Source organism: Seriola aureovittata, chromosome 4, assembly GCF_021018895.1.
Source record: "Seriola aureovittata isolate HTS-2021-v1 ecotype China chromosome 4, ASM2101889v1, whole genome shotgun sequence".
Taxonomy (NCBI): Eukaryota; Metazoa; Chordata; class Actinopteri; order Carangiformes; family Carangidae; genus Seriola; species Seriola aureovittata.
Window position 1 is genome coordinate 29,657,405 of NC_079367.1, and position 18,035 is coordinate 29,675,439.

Consider the following 18,035-nt stretch of genomic DNA (forward strand, 5'->3'; position numbering starts at 1 on the left):
CTATTAGTGTGTCAGTCTGTGACTGTTGAAGTGTGTGTCTGGATATTCACAGAAAACAGACAAAACGCTGCTGTAGCTGCTCAGTGAGGGTCGCAGCTGTGACGACCTTTGACCTCTCTGATGTTCTCTGTGACCTGTCAGTTTAAATCTATGAGAACACAGCAGGACGCTCATGATCAAATACAGATTTTATCAGCAGCTGTCCCCGTCTGTGTTCTGTTATTAACTGTAGAGGTTTAACTATTGTCATGTGGTCCAGGTGTTTGACCTAAGACTTGTAGAAGAAAATTTATTCAAGTCGTTAGTTTGGAGTTTGCTGTAGTGGTGTGAGTTTATTGGTATTCCAGAATACGGTGACCCTACTGACACGGAGCAGGACTGAGGGAATAGACTGACCCAGAGTACAGGGCAGGAGGACAGTAATACAGTTGAGGAAGAGGGGGATGGTCTGTATTTACATGCAGTTGACCTGGGGTTACAGATATGTGGTCGGACAAGATAACAAGGGGGTCAAAAGGGTTTAGAAACAAAAGATAGTTTCCTCTAGAAGCCCTATAGTGTAACACCTAGGGTCAATTTACTTGGGGGCCAGGAAGGACCCCCAGATTGAATCAGTTTAGCCACAGGTAAGTGTGTTGATAAGACATTGATGTACTGGAGATGAAAGAGGGAAGAACAGAGACAGATGGTTATTGATCATAAGACAGAAGGCGGTACTGTCTCAGGTGTTATTGAATCATCAAGTTTTCTCTCAGGAATGAGTATTGTCTTTCTCAGACTCTGTCAGTGTGGACACTGATCAGTGTCACAGGCTTCATGTGGAAATCATTGAAGTGACACAACTGTGACCAGCTGAGTGGAGGGGAGGCTTTTATTCTGAAAGGACCACTGTCAAAGGCTTCAGCATCTGTACAGATGTTGCACAGCAACAGGGTTCAGTGGCCTGCTTTATAGTTAATGTCTCTCTCTCTATCTCACACACACACACACACACACACACACACACACACACACACACACACACACACACACACACACACACACACACACACACACACACACACACACACACACACACACACACACACACACACACACACACACACACACAGCAGTTATTTGGTGACAAACTGTTCAACTACATTTCCGAGGTTCCTCTGCAGAAGCTCCAGAGGCAGAGGAATGAATTGATCACAGGCAGATCCAAATAGAAATGTATCAGAACTCCATGCCCCCTCCTCACCTGTCCTCGGGTGTCAGGTGAAGGAAACAGAAAACATTTCAGCACTAAAGCAACAGATGCAGCTTCAGTGAAACACACGCACTGACCCCTCCTCTGTGTTTGTGCATGAGTGATGGATTGTAGGATTTGGAGTTGTAGACTGTAGCTCCAGCAGCACCCCCTACTATCCGATCTGCAGCTCCTCCAGCTCCTTTAGCAGCTGGTCCTCCTTCTGGATCTTCTCCAGCTGCAGAAAACACAGTCCGGGTCAGACCAGGTCAGTCCAGGTTCACACAAAAAAGCAGCAGTCTGACCTGATCACTTTTTATTTCCTATTGATCAGTGACCAGTAATGTAGTGAAATAAATTAGTGTGGATTCATCATTCTGTTGTGCTCACCTCAGCTACAACATCAACACCACCTCACACACAAACTTATATCAAGTTAAATCATCTTAACATCAACTATAAACAGTACAAATAATAGGTACTCTGGTGTTTACTGGTGTTTAAGTACTACAACCACAGAGTAGAAATACTTTGTGAAGTAAAAGTACTGCATTTTTAATTTAACTTATAAAAGTATCAGCATCAAAATAAATGTAAAGTACCAAAAGTTAGGTTCTGATTCTGGCTCATTCAGAATTATGTTCATTATATGACTGATGCAAAGTTGAAGCTGAGATACATCATTGATTTAATGATTATATCGAGCATTAATAATCAGAATGTGATTATTGTCACAGCAGCTGGCAGGTAAATGTAAAGGAGCTGAAACATATTCAGCTTCTACACACACACTGTGATAAACTGTCTCTGTCTGAGAAGACAGAGATCAGAGAAACTGCCTCACCTGGTTCTTCTGCAGGACTTTTCCAGATGCTTGCTGCTCCTTCAGCTCCTCAATGGCTTTAAGTTTCTGAAACACACAAACACATGACAGACATGACCCCGTCACCCTGTGACCTCAGCACAGTCGAATAAAACCTCACTAATAGCCAATCCCCTCTCTACTACAGTTCATGTGACCTCTCTCTTCACCTTCTTTAAATTCTTTATCTTCTTGTCCATCTCCGGGTCACCGCTGGTTGGTTCTGATTGGCTGTTGGTGACGGGGGCGGGGTCAGACGGAGGCTCATGTTCAGACTTTGATTCCTGCAGAACCAAAAAAAAGTCAGAGACCAGGCCGTGTACAGAACATTTCATGAATATATCTGATGAACACATGAATATAACTGATGAACACGTGAATATATCTGATGAACACGTGAATATATCTGATGAACACGTGAATATATCTGATGAACACGTGAATATATCTGATGAACACAGGACCGTGCTCTCAGGAAGCAAGAGGATGAAGAGGGAAACAAAACAGTTGACTGAGTCAGAATTAGGTCTGGGTTGAAATAAAATAGATTTTCTGATTAAAATCTATCTTCCTTTGAATAATCCGATATTGACTCGATCTTTTAATATACGTCTTTTACACTCTCCTGTGGGAGTGTGAAGCTGTCACAAAGAGATCTGGTCATGGGAGAAGGTGTAGAACTGCTGGAGCAACTGGAACAACACTCTGCCACTTTTTCTCTCCAAGTGATGAAATAAAATATCTGCAATTTGCGGAATCTGGTTGAAATGTATCTACTGCGCTTGAACATCCCATCACTTAAGAGTTTATTATGTAGAGAGCTAATAAAAACAAATCAAATGGTCAAAGTTGTCATATTGACATTTAAGGTGTAAATACATAGTGCATTCATGTAACTGCTTTGTGTCCATCCATAATGTCAACATTGTTTTTAATAATGCAGCTGGTTAGAGGAACAGCCTTAGTTCTCTGAGAATCTCATTCATATCCAAAAAAACTCATGTTGTAACTGTAGTGTACATACCTGGCCTGACATCAGTCACAAGCCATTAAGGAAGTTCCCACAGTTGACACTTTGTGACTCTTCCCACCATCAAAATATCAAATTGATAGGAGACAGAGACAAAGGACCCTTTCACAAACAAACCATGCTTTTAGCATGTCAGAGAGACACAGAACCAGACCAAAGGTCAAAGGGTCAGCTCCAGATTTTTTCCAACTGGAGAATATAGGCAAAATCTCCAGTTTGTAACAATAAGACTGTCTGATGATATTTGATTGTTTCTTGTATAGGACAAGTAACAACAAAAGGACTGATTAACACCAAGGTGTGAATCCTGGCCTGTCTGTGCCATACATGAACAGACACACACACACACACACACACACACACACACACACACACACACACACACACACACACACACACACACACACACACACACACACACACACACACACACACACACACACACACAACCCCCCTTCCTTCCTCTGTCCCTCTCTAGATAAGAGTCATAAACTACAACCCACATTCCAGTCCTGGGTAGTGACCAGCAGAACTCTCTTCACAGACACAGATCTGAGGAAGAATGTACAATTAAATATCTAGCTGTTCTGTAACTCATGAGATGTTCCTATGCAATAGTTTAATCCCAAACTTCTATCACATAGAATGTTTGAAATGTAACATAGATTTTAAGACAAGGTCCTTCATGTGACCATACTGTCAGCATCCTTCACACGCCCCTGAAACATGCGTCAGCCCCCAGGGGATATAACAGTCGTGAACAATTCACAAAAAAAGAAAAAAAGCCAGGAAGGTGAGAAGTCAGAAAAGTTAGAAACTCAGCGAGATGCTAAGAAGGAAGAAGATGCGAGAAACGAAGCTAAAACCTAGAGGCTGAAAAGCTGAAGCTAGAAAACGATGCAGAAACTAGAAGCTGAGATCTTTGCCAAAGAGTCCCGGCTCAAAGCTCGGCTCTGTAGCCATGGAAACTCTTAGCTCTAAGCTGCTCGCCACAAACTCATGGCTCTTAGTCATTTTTGCACTTTTCGCGTCTTTTATTTTTCTTTGCCACAAGCTCCAAGTAACATGATTTTTGTCTACATGCGCGATCTTTTATTTTTATAAGCCAAGTCAAGACCAACTGAACCAAAGCAACAGAAGTGCCTCAGAGTAATTTTGTAACTTTTAATCATCATCAAGTTTTCTTTTTTTAAGATTTTGACAACTTTAGAGTCATCTGGTCAACGCCAGTCTCCTCTAAAGTTATCCAGCCAAAGTGAAGAGCATTAGAGTTTATTTCGCATCAACCCACAAGAGACGCCAGCAGATAACATCTGCACGACCTCCTGCAGAGAAGCCGAGCAGAAATCAAGAGTTCCCGAGACAGAAAGTCTCCTGGCAAACTCCACCAGAGCTGAACCGCTGAGACACCGGCAGAATCCGTCATCGTGATAACGGGACACGGCCTCCAGGAGAATCCACCTAGCTCCCGCGTCTCCAGGGTTACCACGGCAACCACAGCCGCCTGGGTTCCAGCCGAGGGTCTCCAGCTACAGCGCAACTCACAGTAGGCCGGTCTCAACACTCTGCTCATGACTGGGTTGATGTCGAAATATAGCAATATTTAATCATCAAACCTAATTCGTAGATGTAGCATCATTAGCTGTATAGCCAGAGTGTATAGCCATAACATATTCTCTCCCACCATTGCCAACTCATCACACTGCTCATTTCATTATTATCTTCATATTTATGATTATTACAAGTTGCATTTACTCTGTAGATAGTACTTTAGTTAATAAACTCCTTTATTTGCACCCAGTTGTTGTCCTGTTGTATTCTTTTGACGTAGAGACTGGAGATCCATTGAATCCAGAAGTCATGGCTTCCAATATAAGATTGATAAATGTATCAATGACGTAATTCATTGTTGTCCTCCCAGAGGACTGGTGCCCCATTTCAACGAGAGTAAATTCCAAAATATGGCGTTAACGCTACTTGACTGAAATATCCCTGACTGAATCGAGACCAAATCGAAGCAGGACCTTGTGAATCAGAATCAAATCGATTCAGGAAATCAGTGGCAATACCCAGCCCTTTTCAGAATGATGTGAAAGTTTGCCTTTTCAAAGTAAAATGATGAGAAAGGAGCTGCATGCTTTCACTATGTCAGCTGTGATAATAATGATCCTTAATTAATCACATTAATGAGACCTACAGAGAGAGGATGGATGATTAAACCAATGAACCAATGAACAGTTGAGTGAACAGGTGAGTGAACAGGTGAGTGAACAGGTGAGTGAACGGGTGGGTGCATCAGTTCACCTGTTTAGCTGCCTTCTTAGCTTCTCGTTTCCTCTGATTCTTCAGAGCTGCTTTAGAAAGACTCTTCTCCCCCGAAACACCTGGACGCATGTTCTGAGGGGGCTCCTCCTCATGCTGACAGACAGGTACATGTCAGAGAGACAGGTACAGGTCAGAGAGAGACAGGTACATGACTTCTCTCAGATCATTGGTAGGTGTGGTTCTTACATGAGACACATGAAGTAACTTCTCAGCTTGTTAACTTGTTTATTTATCTAATCTGTGATATAAAGTTAACAAAATAAACGCTGTGAACCAGTTCAGAGTTCTTTCCTCACCAGTTTGGCGCTGGGCGTGGCCGGCAGGTGTCTCAGTGCAGGTGGGCGGTATGCCTGTGTGGGTGGGGCCTGCGTGCTCCCCAGCTCGCTGGGTGCTGCCTGGTACTTGATGGCGCGCTCGGGGAAGCTGCCGTCAGGGAACGGCTGCCAGCGAACCTCCCACAGCTCCGCACCGGCCGCCACTTCCCATTTGTGCAGAACCGAGCCAGTGTAGTGCCAGATCTTATAACCATTACTGACCCGCAGCCGGGGAGAACAGGTTGCCGTGATGACGTGCTCACCGTCAGGAGACCAGCAGAAATGTGTGGCATCTGGAGCCTGAGGTTTGGACACCTGAGACGACAGGGAGGGGTTAGACTGGCTTCAGGTCTGAGGAGTCAGCTGGTCTAAGGGCCACAGACTAACCCTCATGATGCAGACAGTGATGTCCCTGTGGGGAGTCCATGTGCAGACCAGCAGGAGATCACTGACATGCAGGTACATGAACCACAACACACCTTTATTTTGAAAGTGTCATGACTTCAGAGTCTGAAACATTTCCACAAACTGCTGTAGCTCCTGATGTTTACAGGTGAACACTGGACCATTCAAATGTGCACTCACTGCTGCTCCTCTTCCTCCTCACCTGTTTGTATTTCTTCACGTCCCAGACCTCCATCTGACCCCGCAGGTTCCCGAAGCCAGCCAGGACCAGTATGTGGCCCTGAGGACTGGAGACAGGCAGAATGATACAGTCAGACTGGTCATTATCTAACAGGATGGTCTGAGCTACTAACGATCTGTGAAGAAGCTCAAAGAATCTGCCGAAAGCTGAACCTGACTTCATCTAATGGACGTGACTTCAACAGGTAACATAACTGAGGTATCAGGTCTCACCTGTAGTAGGCGGCATTTCTCGGTCCGGTTCCGAAGTCGAACACCGGGTCACATTTAATGTTGAAGATGGTGGCTTTTGCTGGCATGAAGCCGTAGACCACACAGAACTCTGCAGAGTTTGGACTCCAGGCCACATCGTAGATTGGACCGTTCTTTGCTGAAAGACACAAAAAGAACAGAGTTTGTCAGCAGTGAGAGGTTTTCTCATGAGTTCATACAAACACCTGTTCTTATGGTTTCTGGACTGGCTGGGGCTCCATTTCCCTCTGGTCCTGTGTATTTTCTCATTTAAGGGTTACTCATCAGGTTTTTCTGATCTTCTTGAGGTTTTCTTCTTCTACTGCTGAACTGGACAAAACATTGGTTCTCAGCTGCTGAGTTCAGAACAACAGAACAAAAAGTACGGGAGCAGCAGGAAAGGAAGTGGTATGCCCAGTGCAGTACTCACGCAGCTGAACCACAGCAGTCTCTCCATTAACAGCCAGGTAATGCAGCGTCTGCTCTCCATAATATGAAGCTCCAGTCTTGTCCACCTCAGTACTCGCCGTCACCAGAACCGCCGAGGCTGAGACAGAACAGAGGGAACAGGACCTCATCAAAGTCTGGACTTACTGGACCCTGAGCACGAAATCAGACTGAGTCTCTCTGAACTCCTTCAACCTTTCTTGTTCCACTGCATGGTGACTCTGTCAGCCTTGAAGAAGCTCTTGTTGGCGAGCGCTGCAGTTGGTCCCCCCAGCACCGGGTACTGGTACAGACGCACAAATGAAGGAGCTCCTTTACTGCCTGGGACGTAGACTGCTACCTGGAGAGGACAAACAGACATGAGGGGATGGATCCAGGTCACACAGGGTGTGATGTTAAGGGACTTGGAGTCCTCACCTTGCTGGGCTGACCTCCAGGTGACAACGCAAAGTCTGAGACTTTCTGCATGTGAAGCTTGTTGGCGATGGAGTCTGAAACACACAGGTTCTGGTTTTACACTGAGATGGTCTGAACTCAGAGATAACTGTGGTCTGCTACATCCTGACTGCTGCTTCAGGTCTGTACTAAACCCCGCCCACCTGGACTCTCCGTAGACCTGCTACAAATCAACTATAAACACAGCAGCAACAATCAGGGTCCAGGCAGAAGACCAGATCCACAGAAAACAGAGCTGAGAGAGTAAACTGATGACAGAACTTTGAAAAAAAATAAACTTGGTTATCACAGCGCCATCAAGAGGTCTCTAAGCGTCAATGCGTCTGAGTCGTGGGTGGAGCCTGAAATCCACTAGTTTTAGTGTTTCAGGTCTGAACAGAGTAATAAGAACAAAACCGACAGGCTTACCCTGATGAGAGACACTCACCATTCCACCATCAGTGAAGCTGGACCTCAGGTTTCACTTCCTCTGACTCATCAAAATGATGTCACCAGTAACAGGAGACAGAGAGACACTTCACTGATTTGAAAAGTCTCCCAGATCTCCCACAATTAGTTCATCTGTCAGCTCATCAACAACACACAGTCAAACTCTCGAATATCAATGCTGGTGTCAGCCTCACACATCCAGGATGGTGGAAATGACAAAACAGCCCAGCACTTCCTCCAAGTCTTGTAATCGTGTGGTCTTGATGTGTGTTGATGTATGCTGATGTGTGTTGACATATGACATGTGTTGACGTATAATGATATGTTATGTGTGTGTCGACGTGTGTTGATGTATGTTGTGTGCTGACATGTCTTGATGTGTGTTTCTGTGTGTTGACATGTGACATGTTGATGTGTGATGATATGTGATGTGTGTGTTGACGTGTGTTGATGTATGTTGATGTTTGCTGACATGTCTTAACGTTTGTTTCTGTGTGTTGTGTGTCGACGTGTGTTGATGTATGTTGATGTTTGCTGACATGTCTTAACGTGTGTTTCTGTGTGTTGTGTGTTGACGTGTGTCGATGTATGTTGTGTGCTGACATGTCTTGATGTGTGTTTCTGTGTGTTGACATGTGACCTGTTGATGTGTGATGATATGCGATGTGTGTGTTGACATGTGCCGACGCGTCTTGATGTGTGTTGATTTGTGTTGACCTGTATTGACGTGTGTTGATGCGTGTTGACATGTGATGTGATGTGTATTAAAGTGTGTTGATGTGTGTTGACGTGTGTTGACATGTGTTCAGTCAGATATGGTTTCTTACTGAAGTCGTTGTTCTCATAGAAGTGCAGCTCATTGTTGACGCTCCTCACAGAGATCTTCTCATCATCAGACCAGCTGGGACACCTGCAGACAGACACACACCTTCAGTCCACACAGCACCATCACCTACCACATGTGGTCATCACGGAGAGGACATGTGCTGCTGCTGGGGGGGGGGGGGGGGGTCTGTTTCAGGACTGTACGACTGTGGCTCAGACTGCCCAAGGTGTGGGGGTGTGTCTGGCTCACCTCTATCATCATACAACATGGTCAGACTGCTCTCACCCCCCCAACCTCAAGAATATTGAGAGAACAGGACTGGAGACTCTGCTGAGGAGGAAAGTCTGTAAATCTAAAGACAAAGTCTCAACACAAAGACTGTGAATGCCTCCAAATTGAGTCACCTTCATGTTTAAGGACCAGTACTGTCAATACACATGACTTTGGCCAGACTCACTTTAAAGGAGTGTGCAAGTGTTGCCATGGTTACCAGGTGTTTTTGATGGAGACACCGGGGAATGGGTGAGGAGTCTTTAACAGATATGAGTTGTAATTGATGAGTGTATGGTCTGTTTGTGTCAGTCTATTGGTTTAGAGCAGAAACTGAGCTCAAAGGTTTCTATGGTTACTCTACAACAGCTGCAGATCAGCTCACTGTAACTGTGGTTTGCCAGTGACAACTGGCAGAAGTAAAAACAAGACATTGTTTCTCCCGTTTGAGTAATTCACTCAGAGACGTCAGGTCAAATAAAGCAGAAAGAGAATTTAAATATAATCTGATCGGAGACCAGTCTGTGACAATATGAAAACACACCAGAACTGGCTGTGATGATAATGATTTTTGTGTAAATCGTCATTCTTTTCATTTTTACTGAAAACATATAAAAGTGACAATGATGTGATTTTGTTTGGTCTGTAAACTCACATCTGGAGAGAATGATCTGTAGAACCACACATTCATTTATGATGAGACACATTTGACCTTTGAGAACACACTGCAGCCCCTCATCCATCTGGATGTTACACTGGCCCATGTTGTGATTTCAGTAATATTTATATTAATTGTTGAGCTGTAGGACCACCACACCTGTGACTCAGTTCACCGGTCAAGACCTGCTGCAGACAAAGACCCACTGAGACCTGAGACCTGCTGCAGACAAAGACCCACTGAGACCTGAGACCTGCTGCAGAAGGGGAGCGTTTCAGAACCTAAACTGTGTCTCTTCATGAGTACATTTGTTGTGGAGCCCTGTCAGTGTCACTGTGAGGGTAAATGAGGCTTCGATGTGTTAGACCTGTTTGACAGACCGGTTTTGTTGTGTATGAAGGATCTTTAGGTTGAGAAGACTTTACATAGCAGCCTCCCTCCTGCAGAGCACAGTGTACCACTGATGTCTCCATCAACACCAACGGTGAAGCCGAGGATTGAAATGCCATAAAAGCTGACTTGAAGCTGCTTCTGATGATGTCATGTAGCCCCCCCACCCCTCATTGTGTTCAGACTGACCAGGAGTCGACCTTCTTCTGATACAGAGCTTTGATCAGCTGACCGCTCTGCAGCTCCCACAGCTGGAGGTTCGCTTCACCCTGAGAACTGTCCTGACTCTCTGCAACACAGAGAGAGAGAGAGAGAGAGAGAGAGAGAGAGAGATGTCATTGTGATGAGTCATCCTCATCTCTTACAGCGTTCAGTTCTGCTTAATCTGATGTCACTTCCAGTCTCATCAAATATAGCTCCATGTAATCTTTGATTGGCTCCTCAACCTGCTTGTCTGCTTAATCTGAATTTGACTTTGTCTCGAGCTGTCTCGAGTTGTCCCATGTTGTCTGGGGTTGTCTCATTGTCTTACTGCTGTATGGTTGCCAGGTGACCAGCACAGTGTTCAGAGGAGAAAACTCCAGCAGGGCCGTCTTAGGGAGGTCAAAGGTTGACAAGATGGAGCCCTCTGAAGATCTCACCACAGAGACACTGAGAGACAGACAGAGAGAGACGGAGAGACAGAGAGACAGAGAGACAGACAGTTTAGTTTCTAATGTGAATGATTAAAAGATGAGGTGTGACTCTGCTCCACTGTAATGAGAAATAAATCTGTTAAAAGTCTTAAACAACGTAATTTTTACGTTCTGTGACATTACATAATATTAATGTCATCATCATCTCTTTATTTTCTGCTGGGTTACTCTAGAGAATCAATCAGGTGTTAGATTTCTATGATGTTCAGATTTACCTTTGTCCGTTGCACCAGCCAAACAGTGTCCCATCTCTGCTGAAGGTGACACACCTGCTGAGCCGTGAGTCCCTGAACACACACACAATTCATATGAGGATACATGTGGTCACAATGAGGCTGTGTGATGGAGATGATCTCAGGTGTTTTACCTGGTGAAGGCTGCATGCTGCTCACACTGTGGAGGACCACAGAGCAGAGACGTACCATCTGATCCACGCACTGAAAACACAGTCAGAGGTTTCAACACAGACAGACCAACAGTAACAGCTGCAGACTGATCCACATCTGGTACTGCAGCAGAATTGTTTGTTTGTTTGTTTGTGTGTGTGTGTGTGTGTGTGTTCGTGAAAGAACATGACTCAGTGACACAGTAGGACTCAATGAGGTTTCTGAAGAGCTCTGAGGCTCAGAGGAGCCAGCCAGTGCTGATTTGAGTCTGAAAGTGGGATCTGATCATTATCAGAACTACACTTTAAGTCATGGAAGTGGAAATAAACTGACTGACTGCTGTTTCCATTACTTTCAGTCTGTAAATAACACATCAGAAGAACATGCAGTTTTACAGGTCCACAGTAGAACCAGAACCAGGTTTAAGGAGTGGTTGAGTTAGTGCTCATCTCCTCTTCCACCATGAGATGAACAGCAGCAGCCTGAGCTGTCTGCATTGACACTAATGAAGACTATACATCACACTGAAAACAGGTCAAATCTGTCTGGACAATGATGATGATGACAATGACGTTGATGCTATAAAAAGACATCAGTTGAAGTCAGAGGACATCCGTGTGTCTGTTTTTTGTGGAACACGGTGACAAGATGATGACCAAATCTGATGGGAAATGTTCATTGTTAGGGTTTCATGTTTAGAAAGCCAAACACTTAACACTCACACTGTAAACAGATTTGAACTGATAGGTGTCACTTTCCAATTCAGCAAACAAACTGGTAAAATAGATGCTGCTATGGGACATGAATAAGTTGTGGATTTTATTTATGTGACTGTTCATTTAGTCAAATAAACAACAAATATATTATTTACAAATATATATTGGATTATTACTTTTTATTTATAATGAATAATCCGGAGACTCTACTTGTTTGAATGAAGTGTGTAATTTTATTTTAGGCGTTATTTGCCAAAAACAAAACTGCATTTGCTTAATTTACACTAATTTCATTCAACCTAAAAGAACAGAAGATTATCAGGGTCGCCGACAGTTGTGCTGAGCTCTTTACCTTGAAAGATGTAAGCAGAATCTCTTTCAGAAATCTATTGATTTATGAAATCCATGCTTACCGGCCGACAAGCCCGTCACATAAACATACACTGAAGACATTTACTGTGACCGTACCTGACTCTTTATTCCGGCATACATGTAATCTTTCAAACAACCATTACTATGATGGTTTTTGACTGTTTATATCCAGCTCATCGTCATCGTCCTAAGATAGTCGGTAATACGACAGTTGGGACGGCATGGTCCAGTTTTACAAGATTATAATTCTGCTTGGGTTGTCACTTGTGGATTTTGTTTTGCCGAATAAATCAGAAGACTCGAATGACTTCAATTCAGTTCGGTTAGTTTTGTTTAAGGATACATGTGTTTTCCAAAAATAAATCAACTTAAAATTGATTCGATTTTACGATATGTTTGGCGTTATCTTTATTCTAGCTAAAAGAACGAGGGAAATGACGGTTGAGTGGCGGGTGTTTCACTTTCAACCGGTAGTCGCAGGTGTCCGGTAACATGGTGTAAATATTTAAAACACAGACAAATACAGAGTTAAATGAAAACTTAAATTACCCACCTGCTAACAGCGGGACTGGGGGCGCCATGATTGTGTGCCGGAAGAAGAAAAAAATGTGTCCCGGAAACACGTACGCGTAACAAGAGGCGGATCTCTCAATGCCACATCAGCATACAATGAGTTATTTCTTTTAGACACGTCGCTTAAACTTGACATTTAAAGTTAAAATAATATTTACATATTAACGGTGCCGCTGTATCACGTGTATTCACATATCTCACATGTTGTTTTTAATTAAAAAAAAAATTAAAAAAAATCTAGTTTTTGAAAAATATTTAAAGTTTAAAGCTGCGTCTGTTTGACGTAAAATAACTGAGGGCGAAACAACTTCCGTTTACTAAGTAAAAGTAAATTAAGAGTTTTAAGGTAAAAAAAAAAAACAACTAAGGATAGAATTAAACTAGTGTCAAATATTGAATATATAATTGTGCTTTACAATTGTAATAAACCCCATAAAGTCATCCAGTGATAGAACATTATAGCCCCTCAATTTCCTAAAACATCACTGACTTTCATTTCACCTTTAACACAACAAAAGTATTGAAAAATACGTATGTTTATTTTACCTAATTCAGTATCAAAGTAATTTAGGAGTGAAAAGAAACAAGGTGTCAACAAGAGCATCAGGTGACGTAAAGAGCTCACAGTGGATTTAATTTGAAAGAGTAGACAGGAAGTCTTATTTTAACAGGCAGCAACTTTATGTGGAAGAATACGGAACCTGGTGGAAGTGGGGGGCGGGCCAGGGGCAGGGCTTTTGGTTTTTGAGTACGTATACAAGTTAGAGGATCTCCCAGTCCGTCCGCGTCCGGAGGTAAGGGTAGCGACACTGAAACAAAGGCTGAGAAACAAACGACAACCGAATAAAAACCATCCGAAGCAGAAGAAAAAACATCAGAGAAGAAGACAAGATGGTGGCCAAGCAGAGAATCCGCATGGCGAACGAGAAACATAGCAAGAACATCACTCAGCGAGGAAACGTGGCCAGGTCAACGGTGAGTTTAACAACGGCTGCCTCAGGTGCGGCTCGTTCACTGGGAAAACGGTGAAAATGACCGAAAACATCATCTTTAACACTACAACAAGAGGTTTCTGTGATCCTGGCCCACATAGATCCGGGAAAAAACAGTCCAGTCCCAGGTCAGCCCAGTTAACACCGAGGCTTAAACTGGTGAAATGAGGAAGTGGTTTAAAACTTTTCCCTATGTTTATTTGCTATTTAATGTTCTGTAATCATCAGTAGTCCTTCTTATAATCAGCTGTTAAAGTTGTTTATGTTTGGATGAATGAATGTGTGAGGCTGAGTTACCATATGGATCAATACAGAGCTCAAACTCATCATCATTACCCTCTGTATTGATTGAGGTGTTTTAGAGTTTTTTAATAGATTAGTTTTAGTCCATAAATGATCAGGAAACGGTCACAGAGACGACAAGCTGATTTTTCTTTTGTTCAGAATCACAAAATATTCAGTGTAATGAAAAAAAAAAAAAAAATCAGTTTCCTGTCACATAACTAGTTTATCAATGGATCCTTTCACCAGATCAATCAGTTTAATTTAGTTGAAATACACTCAGACGTTCACACACTGTCAGGAACTCCAACACAACTACAGCCCAGTCAAGACTGAAGCAGCACAATCCAACACACAAACATCTACACACACATCAAAGTGTAGGAAACGGCTGATGATTTAACACCAGATCAATTCATTAAAACCACAACAACAACCTGTCAACACAGTCATCAACCTGAACAGAACAAACAGGCTTCATACATGATGACACATATGATCACGTAGAGAGACATCAATCATACAAACACACAATGGGCCTCATTCACCAATATCTTAAGCATTTTCTTAAATTCTTTCTTAAGTTGTTGTTAAGAAAACTCTACGTCAGATTCATGAACGTGTTCCTAAACCACAGAACTGTGCGCACCTGTGTTCTTAGATTGATGAATGCCAATCTCCTCATGAATTGAAAGCGTGTCCCAGTTGGCCTTAATTAGCATAGGTAAACGCCCGAAAATGCCCTTAAAAGGGCGTGAGACTGAAGAGTCGTGTGCAGACACAGACATAAGTCTAAAAGAGATACAGTAAGGAAAAGTTGAGAAAATGCAAAAACGAAAATCTAAAGACGAGCACAGGAATCAAAACGCAAAAGGAACTTTAGTAGTTCTGAAGCAGAGGGACTGCTGCAGGAAGTGAGCCACAAACAAGCAGTTAAGTTTTAATGTAGCATTCATTTATTTTAAAAGACCATAATGCTTTGTAAAATAACAAAAGTTATTTTTTTAAATATTAAAAATGACAAAAATACTATCATAATTTAAATAATATAATATTATTTATAATTAGACAATTATATAACTATAGAACATAAGAAAATGCAATAACCAGTTATTTTGCTCAAACATGTCAGCACTCAAATGTGTGTAAGAGTGCTCTTGAGTGTGAGTAGATTCAGTTCTTACAGAGAACAAATCCCAAATAAAAAAACACTGGTGAATGTCAGAATCTTTGTATAAAATGTGTAAGTGGGTTTTAAGAAGAAATTTCTTCTTAAGACTGATCGGTGAATGAGGCCTATTGATCGTTACTCCCAGTGAAACTGATACAACACAGAAGTCTCTGAAGTCACACTAAGAACAAACTGAGGAGACAGTGGAACGAGAATAGACTGACAACAAGTTTCTATTATCTTCAGCTGCTGTTGTTTTTGTTGATCTGTACCAACTGTGTGTGTGTGTGTGTGTGTGTTCAGAGGAACATCACTGAGGACAAAGGTGTGGGTCCCTGGCTGCTCGCTCTCTTCATCTTTGTTGTCTGTGGATCAGGTGAGTCTTCCTCCTCCTCCTCTTCTCCTTTTTAACATCCACGAACACATATGCAACCATAATCATCACACACACATCCTATTCATTGTTTATCAGACATTTGAACTATTTTCAATAACAAAGAAATTCATATAAAAGTCTGACACAGGCACAAACTCTCCTCATTGATGTTCAAGTTTGTTCTCTGGTTTTATTTTCTACAGTTAATTATTTGCTAGAATAATTAGTTTCTTGGGTAAATATCACTTTCACAAAACCACAATAATACTATAATACAACTCCATACTGTGTATCATTATAATAATAATATTATTATTATTATTGTTGTTATTTTATTATTGTTATTATTATTATTATTAATAAATTATTATAGTTATTATTATCTGTAGATTCTAAAAAAACTCAGTGAAGAAACATCCTGGTGAATATGAATGAATGTTATGTTTTGTCCTCTGAGTTTATTAACAAACACCAATAATCAAATATAAAAACATAGAGACAATATACTGATCAATAAATATAAAATTTTCTAATCAGCTGTATAATTTGAAGATTTTATTCACTTTAAACAGCAACTTTAATTTACAGATTGTTAATTCTCCGCCCTGCAGTCAGTGGACCTTGCATGAAACACACCTGAAGTCACTCTGCTCTGAGTGTCACTGTGACTTTAAAACACCTGGCAGGCCAGGTGTGTGTGTTTTGGCAGTAGCTAAAAGATAAAGCGGGGTATATCTGAGCATGCTCAGAAGTGACAGAGATCAGTTAATGAACAGAGGGCTCACTCTGTCAAAGAGCTGAGCCGGTGATCAAACAGACAAACATCAAAGTCCGTCGTTCAGTCCTGAGATCAGCTGACTCATCAGCTTATAAATCATTAAATACATTTAAATAAACCTGTTTACTAATGCTTAATGCTAATGTTTGTTAGCATGCTAATATTAAGATAAACAAGCAAATGAAACAGATGCATAAGAGCCTTAAAGAAATGAACAGTACACGTACATACGAGGTGAACGTGTTGCATTCATATTCTCTGCTAAACTTCAGCTCAGTGATTTAAAATAAAATAGTTGAGGATCCATTTATTATAAATGTTGTGAAGCTTTTAACCTGATCTATGGTTAGGGCTCCTCCAATCAGAAACAACAGGCCATTCACACTGCAGAGAGAATCATGTCTCTTACTCACTACTTCTCTACCTGTGTTTGTCTGCAGCCATTTTCCAGATCATCCAGAGCATCAGGATGGGCATGTAGAGTGATGTCACCAGCAGGGGGTGGGGCTGACGATGGTGATGATGATGAAGGAACTACGAATGCCAACATCATCAGACCGTCACGCTCCCGCCTCGAACTGACCCCACCTGAACATTCCTGAACTCTGGCGGCCGCCTGCAGGCGTTCCTGCACAGAAGCAACCAAACAAACCCGGAAAACCAGCCCCTCGCCCCTTTGACCAAACCCTGCGCCCTGAAGACCTGTGTTTATTCCAGTTATCTGTATTGATTTAATGTGTCTCTGCTGTGACCTTCTCACAGTCTCCTGCCTGTAAACAAGCCATACATGTGCCATTCTCTGTTTAACTGTGCTTTAACCCCGCCCCCTCTGATTAAACCTTATCAGCACAACCCAAGGGGGGTCACAGTCCAACCTGCTCCTGTAAACTGTTTACCCCAGACCAAAATAAATTAATCTGTGTGTTTGTGTTGTATCAGACATCTGCCCTTGTCACATTCCAGCTGATCTGATCTCTCCTGCTCCTCCTCATCCTCCTCCTCATCCTCCTCCTCCTCCTCCTCCTCCTCAGTGAAAACGAGATAAAGTGAGATGAAGGTCTTTTGAATCAGAAGGTTTGGAGGTGCTGACAGGTGTGTCTGCACTGTGTGCAGCCTCACCTGAACAAAGTGTTCGCAGAATAAAGTTTCATTTTGATGATTTTGTGTGTGTTTCCTGTCTTAAGATCAGTGCTGTTGATGAGAGTTGTTGGTCTCAAAGTCACACTCAGGGTCTACAGATTCATTCAGGACTTGTTGGTCTGGCTGTGACTCCACTGACTGAAAGTGAAGCACTGAGCAGCTTGTGGGAAACTGCTGAAGTTAGACCTTGTCATTTTTTTGGACTTTGACTGTTTTCACCTCAGGCTGGTTTTGGTCATGAAATGCAGGGACTGATCACCATGGAAACATCCCATTTCTTTCTACATCAAAGGAGAAGAACCATGTCACATTTTACTTACTTTCACTGAGATCTGAGAGGAAAACCAGTTTTCAGGGTGAGTGGCTGCAGTATCCCTGTTTCTCCACCTGATGGAGCTGTTGGACAGACCTGTGGTGGTCAGACTTTCAGCACCACCAGA

The 18,035-nt window shown here is 42.5% G+C and overlaps 2 protein-coding genes across 2 annotated transcripts; one reads left to right on the forward strand and one right to left on the reverse strand.

Moving 5' to 3' along the window:
* Positions 1–853: 853 nt before the first annotated feature.
* On the reverse strand, positions 854–12,925 carry eif2a (eukaryotic translation initiation factor 2A). The gene is made up of 16 exons (XM_056373637.1): positions 12,837–12,925; positions 11,177–11,246; positions 11,025–11,096; positions 10,647–10,765; positions 10,304–10,403; positions 8,798–8,880; positions 7,503–7,576; positions 7,281–7,425; positions 7,069–7,185; positions 6,621–6,777; positions 6,370–6,454; positions 5,745–6,077; positions 5,428–5,541; positions 2,264–2,377; positions 2,076–2,141; positions 854–1,469 (listed from the first exon to the last, which is right to left on the reverse strand). Exons 1-16 carry the CDS (start codon positions 12,862–12,864, stop codon positions 1,407–1,409), a joined length of 1,740 nt encoding a protein of 579 aa, XP_056229612.1. The 5' UTR covers positions 12,865–12,925; the 3' UTR covers positions 854–1,406.
* A 683-nt stretch (positions 12,926–13,608) lies between these two features.
* serp1 (stress-associated endoplasmic reticulum protein 1) lies at positions 13,609–17,614 on the forward strand. Its single transcript, XM_056373680.1, has 3 exons — positions 13,609–13,831; positions 15,605–15,677; positions 16,896–17,614. The coding sequence occupies exons 1-3, from the start codon at positions 13,748–13,750 to the stop codon at positions 16,934–16,936; spliced, it is 198 nt and encodes a 65-aa protein (XP_056229655.1). The 5' UTR covers positions 13,609–13,747; the 3' UTR covers positions 16,937–17,614.
* The last annotated feature ends 421 nt before the right edge of the window (positions 17,615–18,035 follow it).